At 37.1% G+C, this 22,334-nt stretch overlaps 1 protein-coding gene across 2 annotated transcripts in view; it reads left to right on the top strand.

Annotated features, from left to right (window-relative positions):
• The window catches only part of LOC115214114 (N-acetylglucosamine-1-phosphotransferase subunits alpha/beta), a 64,463-nt gene extending 43,868 nt beyond the window's left edge, over nucleotides 1-20,595 (top strand). The window contains exons 18-30 of one of the 2 annotated variants that reach the window (XM_029783174.2): nucleotides 79-200; nucleotides 1,283-1,620; nucleotides 4,123-4,319; nucleotides 6,317-6,469; nucleotides 9,175-9,241; nucleotides 11,845-11,994; nucleotides 13,261-13,346; nucleotides 14,155-14,253; nucleotides 14,973-15,027; nucleotides 17,467-17,579; nucleotides 18,619-18,709; nucleotides 19,428-19,546; nucleotides 19,731-20,595. In XM_029783174.2, coding sequence (XP_029639034.1) covers nucleotides 79-200; nucleotides 1,283-1,620; nucleotides 4,123-4,319; nucleotides 6,317-6,469; nucleotides 9,175-9,241; nucleotides 11,845-11,994; nucleotides 13,261-13,346; nucleotides 14,155-14,253; nucleotides 14,973-15,027; nucleotides 17,467-17,579; nucleotides 18,619-18,709; nucleotides 19,428-19,546; nucleotides 19,731-19,734 — 1,594 coding nt within the window. In that variant the 3' untranslated portion in view covers nucleotides 19,735-20,595. Of the gene's footprint in view, nucleotides 1-78; nucleotides 201-1,282; nucleotides 1,621-4,122; nucleotides 4,320-6,316; nucleotides 6,470-9,174; nucleotides 9,242-11,844; nucleotides 11,995-13,260; nucleotides 13,347-14,154; nucleotides 14,254-14,972; nucleotides 15,028-17,466; nucleotides 17,580-18,618; nucleotides 18,710-19,427 lie in introns of both variants that reach the window. The other variant, XM_029783173.2, reaches the window with a different exon arrangement.
• Nucleotides 20,596-22,334: the final 1,739 nt, after the last annotated feature.

Genomic DNA, 22,334 nt, shown 5'->3' with positions numbered 1-22,334 from the left:
TCCTTGGCATAAATACTTATATATAACTCAGTGAATGCAACTGAAACAATAAATATATAAACATTTGCTAATTTTCAGACAACCGAACCCAAAGAGATCCTCTGTAGTTCTGGTTGAGAAAATACCAAACATCACTTTTGATGCTTTACCTAAAGATATTAAGGAACAACTGGATTTCCTGAAACAGCGGCTTGAAGAAGGTGATCAATTTATTCATTGTCTTTGTATGTATCCATCATCATCATCATCGTTTAACGTCCGTTCTCCATGCTAGCATGAGTTGGACGGTTCGACCGGGGATTTGGGAAGCCGAAGGCTGCACCAGGCTCCAGTCTTATCTGGCAGTGTTTTTACAGCTGGATGCCCTTCCTAATGCCAAAATGTATGTGTAATGCATATTATGGCTGTTACCTTTTAACCCTTTTTAACGTTTTAACTGGGCACATCCAGCCCAACCTTCTACCTGTTTTGTGTTCAAACCAGCCAGATGCTGCCTTTCACACCTACCCTACTGTGTTATTCTAAAAACAAATCTCATCATCAAAATCTCAAAGATATGAGATAATTCATGATTCATTCAAAACAATGTGAATGATTATGCATTAAATTTGCTTAAGTGTTGAAGTGAATATGAGTACATATGGAACTAACGTTAACTCCTCAGGATTTTTGAATGCTTGAATCCAAGATATGGATAGTACATTCTTTCACGTTCAATACTGATAAACTGTCCTGCTCAAAAGACACTATTCCTCCTCCAATCACAGTAACATCGTACCTTAGCTAATGCTGGTTGCCGGATTTATTTTTGCCCAGTAAAGAAGATTAGATTACTTAAAGTTTTGCAATAACTTTTATTCTAATTTAATGTCAGTTTGAATGAGATGCAGTTTGGTTTCGTGCCAGGGAAAAGCACCACTGATGCTATATTCCTGGTAAGACAGCTGCAGGAGAAATACCTAGCCAAAGATAAGCCCCTGTGCCTGGCTTTCGTTGACATGGAGAAAGCTTTTGACAGGGTCCCCCGATCCCTTATCTGGTGGAAACTAGGGATAGATGAATGGTTAGTGAGAGCCGTGCAAGCCATGTACAGGGACACTGTCAGTAAGGTGAGGGTTGGCAACGAGTACACTGAAGAATTCAGGGTAGAGGTAAGGGTCCACCAGGCTTCAGTCCTCAGCCCCCTCCTATTTATCATAGTCATCCAGCCAATAACAGAAGAATTCAAGACAGTATTCTCTAAAATTTCTCAAGATGTCTTTTTCTTGGTGTGTCATCTTAGGTGAACTTACTGAAAAAGGATATAAAATTCACATATACTTGCTCTGGAAGATTTGGCTAAACAGAAATCAGTCAATGCCTGACATACAAAATGAGAAAGATACCAAGCCACATACAGACACAAAAAAGATGGTTCTTGATGATATACACAATCGCTTAGTACGGAAATCTTCAACAAGCCTGCTGTTTAACACACCCAGATCAAATGAAGTGCAACAGAATGATAAACATGAGCCAATATTACACAAATCAAGAAATCTGATGTCTGCATTTCAATTCTCTTTCAAACGGGGTGTCTTTCCATGGGAGAAATCTGGTCCACTTGTAGAGTTGCAAGCTGTAAGTATATATAAGTGTATATTACAAATTTAAAACAGCTCTGGTAATGTAAAAATTATCAGTCACACATACTGTACATAGTGTATGTGTTTTGCTTATTTGCCAAATTTACTGCTGGATAACATCTGGGGAAAGCTCCCTACATGACACCTACATAAATGTTTCAGACCAGCTGAGACAACTTGCCTCGGAGCTTTCCCCAGGCGCTATCCCACAGCAAATTTGGTGCATAAGCAAAACACATACACTATGTATGTGTAACCAATAATGTTCACATTACTAGAATTGCTTTTAATTCATAATTTTATTTTATTTCACATATGCTGCACCACAGCACATCAGCAAATAGATTTCACTCTTTTTGCATTCTAAGTCCCAGACCAGTGATTCACTTCATCTCAAGATGATCCGAGTGCATGGTATTGACAAGTCACAATAATCGTGAAATATTGGTATCTACCATTCTCATTGGTTCCAAGTTCACTTTGCCTTTCATCCTTTCAGGGTTAATAAAATATGTACCTCTTGGACATTCGGGGGTGGGGGGGCAACGTAATCAATTTACTCCCTCCCCTGAAATTGCTGGCCTTGTCCTAGAAGTTTGAAACTATAGTTATTTTAGCGGAATTTAATTTGTTTTACTATTCTGAGTTCCAATTCTGCTAAGGTTGACTTTACCTTCCATCCTTTTGAGGTCAATAAATTAAGTACCAGTGAAACACTGGGGTTGATGTAATCCACCAAATTTCAGGCCCTGTGCCTTTAGTAAAAAGGATTATTATTATAATTATTGAGTGAAAGAGCAGAGTATGCCATCAAAGTGACACTGATGTACAAATATACAAAACCCAGTATACCACCCGTCTGATAAGGGTTCACCAGGTACACGCATCTCAACCACATGTGCACAAGATGGTGACCTCATATCAAGATACACTGCACATGACTTTACAAATGGGTCCCAATTATAATTTTCTTCAGGTAGAGTAGCCCATCCAGCTCAAAAGGTGTCTTGAATAAGGGTTGTTTAGGGATGATGAACAAAACACCCATGTTTCAAGGGATGAATTATTCAAACCCCAAAGAATTCCTCTCGAAACATAGCTATGATGCTCCCCCACTACTTCTGCTCATGATCAGAGATGCACATATCAGCCACTAAAGACCATGTTCAACTGGTTGCAATATAGCAACTGACAAGCAAATCTGTGGTATTGAGCAGAATATTAGCTCTAGCCCATCTTTTACACCAAAACGAAACAGTGTACGTGATAGCACTTCAAATCAGTTAAGATCAGAGGCCATGAGAACCACTGCCTGGTTGTTATTATTATTAGGGCCATGAGGCGAGCTGGCAAAATCGTTAGCTTGCCAGGTGAAATGCTTAGCAGTATTTCGTCCATCTTTACACTCTGAGTTCAAATTCCACCAAAGTCGACTTCGCCTTTCATCCTTTCAGGGTTGATAAATTAAGTACCAGTGAAACACTAGGATCATTGTAATCAACTAGCCCTCTCCCACAAAATTTCAGGCCTTGTGCCTTTAATAGAAAGAATCATTATTATTATTATTCTACTCTAGCGTTCTATAGAGGGCTAGTGGAAGGAAAGTGCAACAACGTTCTCGGGGACACTCTGGGTGTCAATGAAGATCTACTAACCGGTCTGTTTCAGAGAACTTTCAGGCCTGAGCCTATGGGTAACTTTCAGAAATCCCTTACCTGGCAGTGCTACCGAGGAGCACTGCCTGTTCAGGATAAACTTTACAGGCACGGAAGTGACATCAGCCGGGCCTACCCAAGGTATGCCCAGAATGATGAAACGGTTCTGCACACCCTAGTCCAGTGCCCGAGTATTGCTGACCTATGAATTTATGTTGAACACCTGCTGTCACGCGGGGGACAAATCCAGCTATCAGCTGAATCAATTGTGAAGATTGCCCCACCGGGATGGTCGGGAGGGGCAGGCAATTTTTATTTGTCTAGTGGCTGTAGTGAAAGAGGTAGTATGGTGGACCTGTTTGAAAGGGTTAAAGACAGACACTTTCCTCTTTGGCCAAGCCCTCATCAACTTTTACAAGTTTCACTTGAAAAGGAAGTTGAGGGTGGAGAGGTAAGTGTTGCCTTGTAGCAAGTTTGTTGAAAGGTAGGTGAATGTTAGAAGAATGGCTAGTGTAAAAAGGACCAATTTTGAGCGTGCACTTGTAAAAAAAAAAAGAAGGGTTCTTGCCCTGTTGTTCAGGCATCCGTGGGTTTTTCCACGAGGACCTTAAAGTGCCTCCCCTATTGAGAGTTTAATTTGTTTAATTTTTAACTGTTCTTCATAGTGTGTACATGCAAAAACCTACTATATTGTCCTGTTTTTGTCTTTTATGTTGTTGTATGTCTTTTAATGTTTTTGTATATGAGCCCTTGTGGCTAGTAAAAGAATTTATTATAATTATTATTATAATTATTATCATTATTATTATTATTTTCTTGCTTGATTTTTCTTTGATTTTTAGAAATTGGATGTCTTGAAAAACAAAGAACAATATTCTGTGCATTCTGTAAAGCAAAGAAGATTACTGGATACATTTGCTGACTCTATTCTCAATGTCAACCGTATATATAACAGAATGTTTGGTTACATAACTCGCAAAGTTCCTGCTCACATGCCTCATATGATTGACAAAAATATTATGGCAGAGCTTCAAAACCTGTAAGTATCCTGTTTTACTGAGTTTATAGAATATTAGAGAAAAATGGGATCTGGTTCTAGAGCAATCTATTGATTATTAAAGACAGCTTTGGCTCATGATTTCCTTATTAGTAATGTGTAAGCATATACATACACATATATGTATGTATATGGTAACAAAGTCCATCATATCTCTCCCGAAATTGAACCAATCCTATGACTGGTACCCGGCAGTTGCCAGGGCCGCTGGACTGACTCCTGTGCAGGTGGCAAGTAAAGAAACACCGTTTCGACCCTGTGCTTGAGGAGATCCATTGAGGCAAGTATACCAACATCAAAAATCAATGGAAACTGCAATTGTGATCCCTGTGCTGGTGGCACGTAAAAAGCACCATCCGAACGTGGCCGATGCCAGCGCCGCCTAGACTGGCTTCCGTGCTGGTGACACGTAAAAAACACCATCCGAACGTGGCTGATGCCAGCACCGCCTAGACTGGCTTCCGTGCTGGTGACACGTAAAAAACACCATCCGAACGTGGCCGATGCCAGCGCCGCCTTGACTGGCTTCCGTGCTGGTGGCACGTAAAAAGCACCAATCCGATCATGGCCATTGCCAGCCTCGTCTGGCACCTGTGCCAGTGGCATGTAAAAAGCACCCATTACACTCACGGAGTGGTTGGCGTTAGGAAGAGCATCCAGTTGTAGAAACACTGCCAGATCAGACTGGAGCCTGGTGCAGCCTTCTGGCTTCCCAGATCCCCGGTCGAACCGTCCAACCCATGCTAGCATGGAGAACGGACGTTAAACGATGATGATGATATATTATTCTTATTCTTTTCTCATGTATATTGTTATATCCTCTGTATGGTTTCTGCTATGACAAACTAAGGAGCCTTTATTATGAGTACTACTAGATTACTTGAATCCATATTTCGTGACTTACATATGTATATGTGTGTCTGTCTGTGTATAGGTGTCATTTTAATGAATTTTAATTACCTTTTTCTGATGATATATGAAAAGAAACAGCAATTTTAGCAAATCATATTAAACAACACTAATAATAAATCAAAAAGCATAAAAATAAACAAGCTTTGACAGTTTTATAGATATTTCAAAATTATGATGCTATGATGGTTGGTGTTTCCATTATTTTGTTGAACTCCTGTCTATATATGTATATAAGAACTGTTTGCATAATGAGATAAAAAACCAAGGCTGTGTAGATAGAATATTTATAGATAGGAGGTCTTACAGCTGTTTCCAGGATATTTATTAATTATATCCCTTCATCGGAGTCGGTGTGAGAGGATGGTATATATATATATATATATATATATATATATATATATACATATATGTATGCATATACATATGTATATATAGGTGCAGGCATAGCTGTGCGGTAAGAAGCTTGCTTCCCAACGACTTGGTTGTAGGTTCAGACTCATTGCACTCGGCCTTGTGAGTGGATTTAATAGACAAACTGAAAAAAGACCGTCATATATATATATATATATATATTTATATGTATCTGTATATAACTATGTGTGTGTATGTTTACTTGACAGTCGGCGAGCTGGCAGAACCGTTAGTACGCCGGGCGAAATGCGTAGCCGTATTTCGTCTGCCACTACGTTCTGAGTTCAAATTCCGCCGAGGTCGACTTTGCCTTTCATCCTTTCGGGGTCGATTAAATAAGTACCAGTTATGCACTGGGGTCGATATAATCGACCTAATCCGTCTGTCTGTCCTTGTTTGTCCTCTCTGTGTTTAGCCCCTTGTGGGTAGTAAAGAAATAGGTATTGTGTTTAAATCCCAGTGGACTAGTGGCTGAAGCAAAGGAGACCAATAGAATAAGGACAAGGCATAAGAAACTCTCCAAGATGGTGCTCCACCATGGCTGCAGTCAAATAACTGAAACAAATGAAACAATATACAAGGTGTGTCAGAGTAGGCAGTGTTTTAACACTTAATATTTGTATAACTATTTTAACATATCTATAATTTTTTTTCAGTTTTCCTGAACAGTGGGCTATCACGTCATCACATAAAGTGCGCAGCTCAAATGATATGCAGTTTGCATTTGCCTACTTCTACTATTTAATTGGTGTGAAAGAAAACATAACTGCCGAACAAATATTTGATGAAATGGACACAGATTCATCAGGGTAAATATTATTGTTTTAGTCAGTCCTGATAAAGCAGACCTATGATGATGATGTTGGCAGCTGAAACAGCTGCTGTTTAGTCTCAGTTCAGCCTTGGTTTAGCAGGTCTATGTTGCTATTGTTGTTGTTTTACTTCGAGTCAGCCTTGATTTGGCAAATCCCTGATCAAAAGTGTTCCTGCCGTGATCATCTTGTCTTTTTGTCCATAAGACTATGTTGTCCAATCAGCCCTGTCTTTTTATAAGGTGATAGGATACAATTTGAAGCAATTTGGTTGCTATTTCTAACAGATTGAGTTAAGGCTTAGAGTCTCACTCAATCTATTTTCATATTTAGTACACCTTAGATTGATGTAAGCCAGTCAGTTTCAAAACTGGTGTTGTTCATGGTCACAGATTTATTTTTATTGTTGAGTGAGAGAACAGCACATGCCATCAAGGTGATGCTGGGATACAAATATATGAAGCACAATGCACCCATCATGACTACCATCTGATAAGGGTACACCATGCACATGTATCACAACCATATATGCGTGACATGGTGTCTTCATATCAAGATAAACAGCACATGACCTTTCAGGTGAGGGTTCAGTTAGTATTTTCAGGTCAAATAGCCCTCCTAGCCAAAAGGTCCCTGAATAAGAATTAAGGATGGTGAATGAAACACCCATGTTTCTAACTTATTAGATAATTGTGAAATATCTTTTCTTCTATGTTAAACAGGTTTTCTTACACAGGTTTTCTTAATGGCAACATTTGAATCCAGTAGTGTAAAGGAGCAAAACATATATCCACCTGTTTCATATTCAAATACTGACAATGGCTGTACCTTACATTGTTTCTATCCTACTGTTAGATAGAGATAAATATATCCTCACCATGAAGACAATCATACATGCCAGTGGCTGGATACAAACTGGTGACCCCCTTGATGTTAAGTTACAAAACCCTGTTGTGTCAACTTTCTATATGTCTCCTTCTTTGACATGGCATGTTAGTTGTAAGCAACTGTCACCATGATGGTATCCTTCATTACTAGTTTTCTGTGAAAGTGTCTTGTTGGAAAAATATTACCTTGCTTGGCAATAGGGAGGGCGTCCAATCATAGAAAATCTGTCTGATGACCCATGCAAGAATGGAAAAATAGGCATTAAAACAATAATGATGATGATATCCTTCATCCATCACCAAATAAGAGGAATCCGTGAAGAATGATACAGTTATGTCATCATCATCAGCACCATTTAAAGTCCATTGTCCATGTTGGCATGGGCTGGACAGTTTGACCAAAACTGGAGAGCTGCACCAGATTCCAATCTGATTTGGCATGGTTTCTATGGCTGAATGCCCTTTCTAACACCAACCACTTTACAGAGTGTGCTGGATGTTCTTTTTATGTGGCACCACACGAGTGCCTTTCATGGCACTGGCACGAGTGCATTTTGTATGACACCACAGAGCAGTGAGCTTAGTTAACAAAGTTTTGTGCCCCGCATTATGACGATGTATTTCATCATCTCTGTGGGGCTGGTCCAAATATCATACCTTGCTGACTGACATTACTGACTGTGTCAGTTCACTATTTATTAGTAGTGGACCAGCACTCTTCTCACCTGAGGGTGTTTGCCACAACACAAAGGTAATAAGAATTTTAAAATTTGCCAGAAGCTTTAAGTTACAATTCTGTTCAAAACCATTGTTGATATTAACTGTTGTGAAAAAAGATTGTAGAAAAACATACATGTTATTTACCTTGGTGTAACTTTGATGGGAAAGCTATATACAGATGGATGTATTAATGGGATGTGGTTCTATAAAGGAATCATAAATTGTACTTTATCATCTGCCCTACACTGTGTCCTTGGTTAACACACTTAAACTCACCAATAAATTGGTATATCTAACTATGCTGTCATTCATAGGTCACCACTGTCATCAACAGGAGTGAATATGTACATGGTCGCTCAATCTGCTAAGAATAACACCTAAGTCTATTTTAACTCAAATCCTACTTTCACAAATAAGTAAAGGACACATTAGATAATGCAACCAATCTTATATAACACTTATAAAATCAGGATAGTCATAGCTGAAGTATTTTTGATTAAATATTTGTTAGGTTTAAGTTGATCTGTGTTTAAACAACCACAGGGCTTTCATCTAATTTATAAGCTCCAGCAGTTAAATTAGTTTGTATTACTGAGTTCAAATTCATATGTCAGCATAGCTTGGAGAGTGATGGATTCTATTGGACTGACTTTTACTTGCACAGCCGTGAAGATAAAGCATTTAAGTAGTGATCTTATAAACCCGCTAAGTTACCAGAGTCAGAGAGGCCTATATTTTTCTCTCTCTGAAGGACAAGTGTCTGAAACGTTGGACTTTTCACTCCTCACAGCCAACTAACTGTTGTACTTCATTTTCACAGACAAATTTTTACAGATTAACGTCTGTTGATATGGATCACCACCAATTTCTTTGGGCTCTGGATCTACTTTTTATTTATAATTTATATTTTTAGATGTTAGAAATTTATGAAAATTGTATCATTTTTAAAGTCAATTAAATGTAGTTTGAGGGTGATTTGGCTTTTATTTCTAGCAGGTCAAACATCCATATATAAGTTGGCTTATGGAGTTAGTTGTAATATACGCATCTGTATGCATCTGTATATATTATATATTCTTTTCTTTTTACCTTCAGTATTCTCTCGGATCGTGAAATCAGAACCTTAGCTACCAGATTGTTTGATCTTCCATTAGACTTAAATGTAAGTATTTGCTCATTTTACTTTCATTTTTTCATGGGTTAGGCATGCACATTACTGAGGCATTTGTTTTACAGCTGGATGCCGTTTCTGTCATTAACCCTTATCCGTCTTACAAATAAGGGATCTCTTATTTCACCACATCTGTGAAGGTGCAAAACAAGTGGGTGATTTGTTGACTGGAAAAGTTACAAGTTCACTTGTAGAGAGCAACTTGCATTGAATGCAAACAAACACACACACACACCACCACCACCACCATTTTACATTTACTTTCTATGCTGTCATGGGTTGGACATTTAGACAGAATCTGATAAGTTGGGCATCTCAGTTATGGGTTGGTAAGGATACCCTTTCTAACAACTACTTTGTAGAGTGTATTGGGTACATTCTTTTCATGGTATGAAATACATCGTTTTCTCTAAATGTGTCCACTTCAGGCACTGCCTACTGGAAAATTGGATCTCCCTGTTTGCTGGTTAGGCTTTTTCGGGTCTATAAGGGTAGTTTTATCTCCTGGTTCAGGGGAGACAGGCAGTCTTCATTAACGTTTTTGTATGTTAAGACTTAAATCTCAATTTCTGAGTGTTCCTTGCATCTGCAATGTAGAAAGTTTAAATCTTCTCTCTTTATATAGAGTCTGACTTTGGTCTTGTGGATACAAGACCTTTGGTAATTCTATGTTCAGAATTAAAATTTTTGTGTGTATATATATATATATATATATATATATATATTCACACACTCACACACATATATATCCACACACACAGAGGACAAAATTATTTTAAAATTGTCTTTATATCTTGATTACCAAAGTTTCTATTAATGGAGATGCCATACTACACTCACATTATTTATTCTTCTTGGCTGACAAACCTTGTCTCCACACACTCAGCCACCCTTCTCTCTATTTTCTCTCCTGCTATTCCAACAGTAGCAGTAATAACAGTGCTAACGAGGGAGCACTCTTGGAATAGTACCCATACCTTACTCAAGTTACACTCACCTGTTTCGAAGAAGAAAAGTATATGGGATAATGTAACCTTTGTTACACTGTGGATAGAAAGTCTATCTTGTATCCTAGTGTAATTTCATTCACATTCTAAGATTCAGTGTAAGAATCAATCCAGCACTTGACTAATACTTAATATTATCAGCCCTGGAAGACTGAACAACAAAGGTGACTTAGCCAGATTTTGAACTCACCATGTAAAGGGTTATAACTAAACTTGGCATCTTTTTGCAAAGCTCTAATGATTCTGACATTCCACTACCATAAACTAGATGGTCATAACTGAAATACCTCTGATCATTGGTCTACTTGATCAGAGGTGAACTAAGGGGCTGACCCTAGGGACCAAACAACAACAGTTATCTTGTGAACACCTTTCCTTTCATTTTGTCTATTGCTATTTCAACAGTATTTTCTTCTCTATATACATTACCACATTACACACTAACTTCAAAGTAGCAATTCTTTTTCAGCTGTTACCATCATCATCATCATCATGTAACATTACTGTTTCTAAATAATCCTTTCTGATTTCCATTGTTTGCTTAACTGTCACCTGCAAGTGAATATTACCAGGAAACTTGTACCATGCTTGATCCAGTGGGACATTAAGGGTGTGACTGCCAGTAAGAGAGAGAGAGAGAGAAAGGGCTGTGCCTGCACCTCGGCTGGTACTCATTTTCAACTGAGTTGGCTGAAGTGGCATGAAATGAAGTAAGGTAAAGGTTACCTTCTTGAGTTATGCCAATTCATAAGGGCTGGTTTCCTGGTTTCCATGGCATATAAATTCCCCTCTTGGACGGGACGCCAGTCCATCACAGAATTACTCATTTTTGCCGGCTGACTAGACTGGAGCAATGTGAAAGGAAGTGTTTTGTTCAAGAACATAATGCATCACCTGGCCCAGGAATTGAAACCACAATCTTATGATCATAAATCCAACACTCTAACCACTAAGCCACATGCTTCCACAACATGAAATGAAGTGCCTTGCCCAATGTCAACAATGCACTACCCTGTCCACAAATCAAACCCATGACCCTACTATCACAAACCAAATCAAAAGACTAGGCCACATGCCATTTACTCTTACTCTTTTATTTGTTTCAGTCATTTGACTGCAGCCATGCTGGAGCACCGCCTTTAATCGAGCAACTCGACCCCGGGACTTATTCTTTTGTAAGCCCAGTACTTATTCTATCGGTCTCTTTTGCCGAACCGCTAAGTAACGGGGACATAAGCACACCAGCATCGGTTGTCAAGCAATGCTAGGGGGACAAACACAAACGCACACATGCACATATATATATATATATATATATATATATACATATATACGACAGGCTTCTTTGAGTTTCCGTCTACCAAATCCACTCACAAGGCTTTGGTCAGCCCGAGGCTATAGTAGAAGACACTTTCCCAAGGTGCCACGCAGTGGGACTGAACCCGGAACCATGTGGTTGGTAAACAAGCTACTTACCACACAGCCACTCCTGTGCCGTTGTGTATAATAACTGCATTTAATGAATTGTTTATTTGTATTTCCTTGTATTTCTTATTTTCATTTATCAATATCATGTTTCTATTGCAGACATTACTGAAACTTGAAAATATTTTTATAAACTGCTCAAAATCATTTTCACCATCATCATCATCAGAATCATCACCATCTTCAGTGTTATCATCAATAAATAAAAGTAAAGCTGGAGATTCAACTGAAAAATACTATGAAATCAATATGGTAAGTAGTTATTTTAAATAATATTACATTTACACTGTTAAACTGCTGCATTGTTGCTATAGCAACGCTTCTGTGCTGGAGGCGCAATGGCCCAGTGGTTAGGGCAGCGGACTCGCGGTCATAGGATCGCGGTTTCGATTCCCAGACCGGGCGTTGTGAGTGTTTATTGAGCGTAAACACCTAAGCTCCACGAGGCTCCGACAGGGGATGGTGGTGATCCCTGCTGTACTCTTTCACCACAACTTTCTCTCACTCTTACTTCCTGTTTCTGTTGTACCTGTATTTCAAAGGGCCGGCCTTGTCACTCTCTGTGTCACACTTAATATCCCCGAGAACTACGTTAAGGGTACACGTGTCTGTGGAGTGCTCAGCCACTTACATGTTAATTTCAGGAGCAGGCTGTTCCGTTGATTCAGATCAACCGGAACCCTCGTCGTCGTAACCGACGGAGTGCTTCCTAAGACTTCTGTGCTGCTTCTACAAACTGCAATCCTGCTTCACTAATGCTGTAATTCTTTTTTTTTTAACTTTACTGTCATCCTTATATGATGCAAGTTCTTTTCATTTTGTTCTCCAACACCATTTAAACAAATTTTTTATATATTTATTTTTATTTTGTTCATTAAACCAGCTCTCGCAGATCTTGGTAAGACGTGAAGGTCAGATACCCAATTTGTGTGTTTTGTCGTTGTTGTTGTTGTTAAACCCCAGGTAAAATCATTAAGCAGACGTATGGTGAAAGATGTTCCTACCAAGTCTATCTAATATGTTCTTTTCTCTAGTGTGTCCTTCCTTCTTTTAAGGTGGTTGGCATGGTTTAAGAGAGATTTGGCTGCTATAACACATGCAAGCAATTTATTTCCATGTAGAAACATGTACATTTTACATGATTTTATTGCTTTGTTTTTGCTTTTCTTTTGTGTCCATGTATCCTAACATTAAAAATCTACTCACTACCATATTTCTTCATGTTTGGCTTAATCTGCTCTTCGTCTTTAACAGTACTTGAAATGCTTTACTCAATTTATATATTCTGTAGTTATCACAAGCTGCCAGCACATCTCTTGTAGTTTCACTTTCTTTTTCTCTCTTTCATCTCTCTTTTTCTTTTTCTTACTCTCTTTGTCTCTCTCTCTCTCTCATTTATTTGACATCTTTAATACTATGTTGATGGGTCCATCTCTCAATTTCCCCTCGTGTTCTTATGTCTTACAATTAAAATTTCTACCTTAATTCACATCAGCTTATATTTGGGAAATTTTTCAGCCCCAAGTGAACCGGGAGTTTTTTCTAACTTGTCCAGAAATCCAGCAGCTTATTCAGAAAAGTTTTAAACCCAAACCAAAATATAAGTAAGTATTTCAATAAAATAGATTCAAATTTATTTAAATTTATTTAAATTTCTTAAAAATAAAAACATTAAAAAATGTTTTCAGCAATATTGTGACATTAGATAAGTAAGAAGGCTTTTGTAAATTTGTATATTTACATACAAAATGCTAGAATCACTACATTTATAGTTGTTTGTCCTTCCCTTATACACTTTTTCTTTTCTTTTTTTATTTAAGTAACTGAAAACTCACCAAATTGATAATGTACCTAGTGATAAACCAAATACCTACCAGTCATAAATCTACTTAGATCTAAGGGTAAAATAACAAATACATCCCAGACACTTTCACTAATTCAGCTACAAAGAGTAAAGCCATCACCGTGCCGGTGGCACGTAAAATGCGCCATCCGCTCGTGGCCATTTGCCAGCCTCGTCTGGCACCTGTGCTGGTGGCATGTAAAAAGCACCCACTACACTCATGGAGTGGTTGGCGTTAGGAAGGGCATCCAGCCGTAGAAATATTGCCAGATCAGACTGGGCCTGGTGCAGCCTTCTGGCTTCTCAGACACCAGTTGCACCGTCCAACCCATGCTAGTATGGAAAGCAGATGCTAAACGATGATGATGATGATGATCACAATTTCTCATTTCCTTCTCTCTTGGACTGCAAACCGTTGTATGGAGCAAAATTGCCCTCATTCTGGTTCAATGAGGTGAACGAATATACATGCTGAATTGAACATAATAAGATATACTATAGGAATTTGTATCATTAAAAAAGTTTGTAAACCATTTGTAATGTTTATTTGTTTGTTTTTTCTTGCCCAGACATGTGACTAGTGGAGATGGAGAAATTGCTTTCAAGATGATAAAGACCAACATTTCATTAGTTGTTGCACAGCTCGATGACATACGCAAACATCCGAAGTTAGTCTCTTGTTTTTATTTTCCTATTTTTCTATTCATTTATTAATTATTTATCCATGCTGTTCGCTTTCCATGCTAGCATGGGTTGGACGATTTGACTGAGGTCTGGCGAACCAAATGGCTGCACCAGACTCCAATCTGATCTGGCAGAGTTTCTACAGAAGGGCATCCAGCGGTAGAAACTCTGCCAGATCAGATTGGTGTCTGGTGCAGCCATCTGGTTCGCCAGACCTCAGTCAAATCGTCCAACCCATGCTAGCATGGAAAGCGGACATTAAACGATGATGATGATGATGAGTCTGGATGGGGTTTGTATTTTTTTTTTTTTTTAGTAAATATCTATTGGAGTAAATACTTCCATTGGTGAGTGTTTTTTTTCTCCAGTTAATTTCTCAGTCATGAAGTAAGTATGGGATTTATTGTCAGCTAAACAAACTGAAATGAAGCAAACAGATATATTATACCTTCTTCAATGACAATAGTAAGTGATATGAATGGTAAGTTCTCTAACATTTTGACCTTTATGGCTACTGTTTCTCAATATTACTTAACATTCCTAAAATGAATTGCTTTCTGATAATGTCTTCATATCCGAGTATAGCATTTGTACTGATATTTTGTCTCCATACTCAATTCCTCGTCTCTGAAGAATCCTTGTATGATATTACAAGAAAATTACTTATTCTATTCTAATGTTTGTTTCTGTATTTTAATTGCAGAAAGTTCATCTGCCTAAATGATAATATCGACCATTCATTGGCAGAAGCCAAAATGGTAAGTACATTCAACTTCTGGGTTTCATAAACTGAAATGGCACTATTTTTTGTAGCCACTACTACTACTGATAATACTATGAAGTTCCTTCATCTGCTACTGTCCTTGCAACTATAAATTATCAACCATGCTAAATTTGATAAAATCCTTGACACTCATACTTTCAACCAAATTTTGGTATTGAAATTGTGCGCATAAATTATAAATATATATTTCCAACCACATGGATCCAGCTGTAGAAACTCTGCCTCAGTCAAACCGTCCAACCCATGCCAGCATGGAAAGCAGACATTAAACGATGATGATGATGATGATGGTGGTTCTGGGTTCAGTCCCACTGTGTGGAACCTTGGGCAGGTTCCCAACCAAGGCCATGTGAGTGGATTTGTAGATGGAAATTAAAAGAAGCCCTTTGTGTATATATATATATATATGTATATATATTTGTGTGTTTGTTTATGTCCTCATAATTTAGCAGTTTGGCAAATGAGACTGATAGAATAAGTACCAGGCTTTAAGTCCTGGGGTCAATTTCTTCAATTAGATGGCAATGCTCCAGCATAGCCATAGTCAAATGACTGAAACACAAAAGAATACCTAATAGGTTTCTTTCAGTTTCCATCAATGAAATCCACTTACAAGTTTTTGGTTAACCTAGGGCTATAGTTGGTGACACTTGCTCAAGGTGCCATGCAATGGGACTGAACCCAAACCATATGGTTGTGAAGTAAGCCGCTTAACCACATAGCCATGCTATATTCTTGTAGGATGGTTCTTTTGTTAATGTGTTGGTTATATCTGTCCATTTTTTTCCATGTATTTTAACCCTGTAGCATTTAGACCAGCCATATCCGACCCAAATATTGTACCAGTTTTATGTTCAAACTGTCCAGATCTGTCCTCTCACACATACCTTACAAAGTAATTCTAAAAATAAATTACACCATCGAAATCCCAAAACCATGAGATAATGCATGATTAATTCAAAACATTGTGAATAAAAATGCATTGCATTTGGCAGAGTAATCTAAATGCTAGATATTAGTCATCATCATCGTTTAGCATCCACTTTCCATGTTAGCACGGGTTGGATGATTTGACTGAGGACTGGCGAAACGGATGGCTGCACCAGGCTCCAATCTTGATCTGGCAGAGTTTCTACAGCTGGATGCCCTTCTTAATGCCAACCACTCCGAGAGTGTAGTGGGTGCTTGTACATGCCACCGGCATTAGGGCCAGTTAGGCGGTACTGGCAACGGCCACGTTCAAATGGTGTTTTTTTTTTACGTGCCACCTGCACAGGAGCCAGTCCAACGGCACTGGCAACAACTTCACTCGGATGATTTTTTATCACATGCCAGTACCACTGGTACAAGTGCCAGTAAGGCAATGCTGGTAGCGATGACGCTCGAATGGTACTTTTTATGTGCTACCAGCACTGAAGCCAGTTAGTCACTCTGGCAACGATCATGCTCAGATGCCAGAGCGGCTAACTGGCTTCCGTACCTAACTATTTGTTTCTTGAGTATATTATTACTTGTGTCTGAAAAATGTCTGCATTTGTAGACAAGGACTTTGTTTTATCCAAGCTGCCATGGTGTCTGTTGCAAAACAATTTATTTATCTGGTTGGAAAGGCCAGTCTCACAGGGTTTTGTCAATTGCAAGATTTGAACTCAGCACTCTTAAGTAGCAAAATACTCATTAGTTTTAATCTACTTCCATTGCCTAAACTAGAAGGTTGTATTCTCCATTTCCCTGTAGCTATCAACTGCTAAATGTCTCGGACTACAGTAATGTTAAATACCTCTGCCAAGGACTGACTGTAACCTTTTGATAAAGTATGTTATGGCCACATTTTGAAGAACATTCTAATTATTCATTTGGCTTTAGCTGAAGTTTTAGCAAATCATGTATTAATAGGAACAAGGCTATTATCACTTCCAGTGAAAGCTATTCTTGCAATTTAAAGTATAAATGGGCAAGTTGGAAGGACAAATGAGCAACCAGCTAATAGTTTGGTAGTTCGTATTGTCATTGTTCTGCCCAATAGTAAAGACACTTGATCTTAAATAGCTAAATTCACCCAGTTTTAAATATCACAGCTGATATAATTCATTGTTGTTGGCAGCAGCAGCTGGAACACTGTGGACTCAACTGATCCATTGGTTTTCAATGCGGAAATCAATTCCTTCTGCAGCATCTACCAACAATGAACTAATGTTCACTCCACTGACTGGTACAATTTGTCTCACATTCATTAATCCACTCAAAACTACAGAAACCTGATATAGACACTGCATCATTGGGATTCATAAAAACTTTCACTTTAATTCTGCCAATAACAGTGTTTTGTTTTGTTCATTTTCCATGATCTTAACTAACAAAATATGCTACCAATTTACTGATTTCTATTTGGTTTTTTTTTTTTTTCTTCTAGGTCAAAGCTATTTTAAATGATTTTTTTGAATCAATGTTTCCAATGCAATCACATTTTGAGCTCCCAAAAGAATACCGGAATCGTTTCCTTCATTTACATGAACTTCTTGAATGGTAAGCATTCAAATTGTCTAATAAACTTGGATCAACCAAATTCTTTTGCCCATGAATTGGAACATTTGCCACAGTGAATGATCAAAAGTAAAATAATTGTTTTAACAATTCTCTGGATATGCATTGTCAGTGTTGGGCCAGTGTTTCACTTTTCTAGAGTTAATTAAATATTTATCAGTATCATCATTTTTACATCTGCCTTCATGTGACTGCTTGGGTCCTTTCAAACCCTGTTTTTCTTCATTTGTTGCATTCCTTTGTCATCTTTGTAAAGGGCCAACATCTTGTGAATACGTTTTATTACCTCTACCCATACTTTCCTTAGTCTCTCTCTTCCACAGTTTCCTTCCATTTGAATCTCTTGCCACTTCTTTGCCTATCTGTTATCATCCCTAGACATTATATGTCTGTAATAATGCAGCCTTTGTACTTACACACCACAAGTGATAACTCTTATACCTAGTTTATCCAGTAGAGCATGCCTATTCATTTCTCTCCAATCTTTGCATATTTTTTGCATTTAGTACCCATATTTCATCACTGTACACCATTTCACTTCATACACAAGCAATACAGTCTACTCTTTACTCAAAGAAGAATCCTTCTGTTGCTAGCAAAGGTGATTGCTCCTAGACCATTTTCTGCCTTACCTATATTCTGGCTACTATACTTTCAGTTCATTAGCTTTTTAATATTGGTTTCAAATATTGGCACAAGGCCAGCAATTTTGAGGATTGTGTAAGTCGATAACATTGACCCGTCATAAATTGGTATTTATTTCATTGACCCAAGAGAATGAAAGGCAAAATCAACCTCAGCAGAATTTGAAATCAGAACATAAAGATATGAAATGACATTAAGCATTTTGTTTAGTAGTCTAATGATTCTGCCAGCTCACCACCTTACAGCTTTTTAATATTCACTACATTAAATATGTTAGCATTGTTCTAAATTTTAGTTTGTAGGTTCCTTTAGAGTTTGGCTGTCAAAGTAAAAGCAAAAAATACTCCTGAAATATTCTTAACTGTTTCTATTTTAGGCAGAAATATCGAAACTGGCTCCGGTTTTGGACATATTTAACTTTGATCATTTTGGTGATGTTAGCACTCCTATCCTTCTGTTCTGACCGAGTAAGCATCTATTTATATATTTATATTTGATTTCCTTTCAGAGGGTTAACTAAATGAAAATAACTATGTGCTTGTATTATTGTGATAATATTCCCATGTGATACACCAAGCTGTATAAAATTTTGGTTAAGTTGCAATTCAGATCATTCATTTTCTTGAAACAAGTTTTCTCATTAGATTTGAGTTTTAATTCATAATTTCTCAGTACATCATGGTTGAATGTATTTATCTATTTGAAAGTATAATTGGTTTAAATTGGACCTAGAGCTTTCAAATACATAAACACATTTCATCTTGGTGTTATAGAACTTTGCACTAAAATTCAAATCCAAATATAAAAACTGGCTTCAAGCAAATTAATGATCAGGATTTCAACATTTGCTAAAGTTATCGCCAGATTTGATGTATGGTAGAGTAAACATAAGTATAATCATGAATGCCTGGTTAAAACAAGTTTATTTTTCTACCATGTAGTTCAAGGTTTTATTCTACTGCATGAGAACTTGGACAAATGGCAATTATCAGAACCTTGTAAATGAAATACATTGAGGAAACTATATGGAACCTGTTGGAAGAACATTCTCTGTTCGTAGGTGGTAGAGTTAATTAGTTTCTTAATTTACTACTACCAAGCTGGTTGTCTCAATGCTTTTAGCTACAATGAAATGAATTAAAAGTATATTTTTTACTTATTTTTTTATTTTCTATTTATTTCAAGATTGAATCATGGCATAGGAGATTCCTGCATCGACGTTCAACATCTCGAAATGTCAGCAGACAGTCATCGAACAAGAAGAAAAGCAGCAAATCTTCCACAGCAAGACAAGAACCACAGAAGTATATAGTTTAACCCAAATATATCTCGCTCACCTCTTCATATTCTTCAATTGTTTACTGGTTGGTTGTAACAGTTGACCTTTATTATTCACAATCTCTTCTTCATATTCCAGAAGAAAAACCTTCTGGTTTTATCCTATGAAGCTTAACTGCAGTTAAAATAAATGTCTTCTTCGTATTCCAGCTGAAAATTTGGTTTTAACCCATGAAGCATGACTACAGTTAAATGAAGACTGAAGTGAATTTTTGCCAGGAACATGGTACATATGAATCCAAAAACCCTAGTTTACAGTGATGCAACAGTGTTACTAATACATATAGTGATATACTTACTGGTATTGGCAGAAATAACTTACATCATTTGTAACCAACATGGTTTAAAGCAGATAACAACCATATGGAGTAATCTGAGCAGCGAGGTGCAAAGAAAAGTATCATACGTTATGATTAGACTGTAAGACTCATTATAAAAAGTGTAATAAATTAATGGTATATAGGAACAAAAGCTCTGTGACATGCTCGGAGTTACGAAATCACTTACGGTATGAAAATGATATGGCAGTCTTTTGTTTCTTTTTTCAATTATTTCTCTAATCTCGTTCAGCTGGAAGAGATAATAGAATGCTGTACTTCAGTTTTTCAGTTTTTAGTTTCATTCGTCCTATATTCTAAGTCTAAATTTTGATGGAGCTGACATTACATTTTTTTTTTTTCGAAAGTTATTATTAGTACACCAAAGTTAGTCCAAATAGACTTTGATGTAATAAAAATTGCCAGGCATCTACTTAAAAGTAATTATTAGTTTTTAAGCAATTATTTAATTTTAGTCTAAATTAAAAACAATTCATAATAATTCTGACAGCTTAGTGCCATGAGTTATGTCCCTTGGACAAAGACTAACTTTGTTCAGCGTTTGCCAGGTTTCACGAGATTGTATACCTACCTCTCGTTTCAGTGATTATCAAGAAAGGGAGCAATCGCTTCAATAATATGCAAATGTTTAAATTTTCAAAGACGAAAAAACAAAAAAAAAACCACCCAAAAACACCTTTTTGTGCTTGTATGGAGAAGCAAGTTTAAAAAATACTATAAATATGACAAATCTCTTATGATAATATATGATAAAACAAATTTTTAAAGTATTTGTAAATACATCTACACTTTTCTGCTTGCGCATCATGGATTCAATACTCGTTATTTAAATTTCTTTATAAATTGATGAATTGATAATAATTTAAACTCTATCAATGTAAAAACCTTGAACAAAATATTCTTCCTTCAAATTACATATATGACCAATTTTTACAGATATTTAAAGATTAAATATTTTCTTATTACCATTATTTTCTATAAAAAGAAATAATCGTGTTGTCGTTTTTTTTCTTGTTACTCTTCATTAAATAATTTTTATGTGCATCCATTCAAAATCACTGAGATTTACAGACAAGTAATGAGACATGGCTGTATGATTAAGTATTTTACTTCCCAACCATGTGGTTTCAGGTTCAGTCCCTGTGTGACACTTTAGGCAAGTGTCTGTTACTATAATCGCTATGCCAACCAAAGCCTTGTTACTGGATTTGATAGATGGAAACCGAAAGAAGCCCATAGTTTGTGTGTGTGTGTATGCAGTTATGTCTCCTAAACAGATTTCATATTTTGACATGAGGTCAGCAATTTTATGGTAAAGTGGAACAGTTGATTACATTGACTTCAGTTTTCAACTATTTATTTTATCAACCTTGAAAGCTTAAAAGGAAAAGTCAACCATGACAGAATTTGAACTCAGAACATACAATTGGATGAAATGCCACTAAGCATTCTGCCTGGCATGCTAACAATTTTTGCCAATTGATTGCCTTAGTTATATCTCTTATATTGACACCACATAATAATTGTAAATGAGTATCACCACCATACAAGCAGTGTCAATCATTTCCAGACTTCTGTCAAAATATGTTTATCCATGGGGAAATATTACGTTACTTGGAAACAGGGTGAGAGTTGGTGACAAGAAGGGTAACCTGCCATAGAAAATCTGGCTCAACAAATTTCTATCTGGTCCATGCAAGTATTGATATTGTGAGAGCAGAGGCTAACATTTAAAATTTTATTAAATGACTTTTGCTAACACAACCTCAGCTCATTGGACAAAGTGTCTTCTACTATAACCCCTAAATAAACCAAGGCCTTCTGAGTGAATTTAGTAAACAGAAACTGTGCAGAAGCCCATTGTATTTATATGTCTCTCTCTCTCTCTCTTGTATTTTACTGCTTGTCAATTAGTGATTGTTTACAGCCTTGTAACTTATTGGTTCAGCAAAATAAGGACTAATAAAATGAATGCCAGACTTAAATAAGGATTGAGAGTAATTTCATTGACTTGGCCCTTCAAGCAGTGTCTTGGCATGGCAGCAAAAACCAGTAAAGTGTGTATGTATATATATGCATGTGTGTGTGTTGTGTATATATATATATATAGGGAGAGTTTACGAAAAAACAAAAGACGAAGACAAATGGTGTACAAAACAAACAGATGTATTAGTATAACGCTCAGGAATAGAAAAAGTCTTACGTTTCGAGCCTATGCTCTTCTACAGAAAGGAGAGAAAAATGTGTGTAGTGGCTAACGATCTATCATGGCAACTATATATATATATATAATGTACGCACACACACACATATATTATATATATATATATATATCTGGGCATATGGCCTAGTGGTTAGGCTGTTGCACTCACAATTGCTAGATCATAGATTTAGTTACCGGATGGGGTGGCATGTG

Source organism: Octopus sinensis, linkage group LG7 (genome assembly GCF_006345805.1).
Source record: "Octopus sinensis linkage group LG7, ASM634580v1, whole genome shotgun sequence".
Classification (NCBI taxonomy): domain Eukaryota; kingdom Metazoa; phylum Mollusca; class Cephalopoda; order Octopoda; family Octopodidae; genus Octopus; species Octopus sinensis.
The sequence above is the reverse complement of the archived record's forward strand: the minus strand, read 5'-3'. Positions and strand labels throughout refer to the sequence as shown.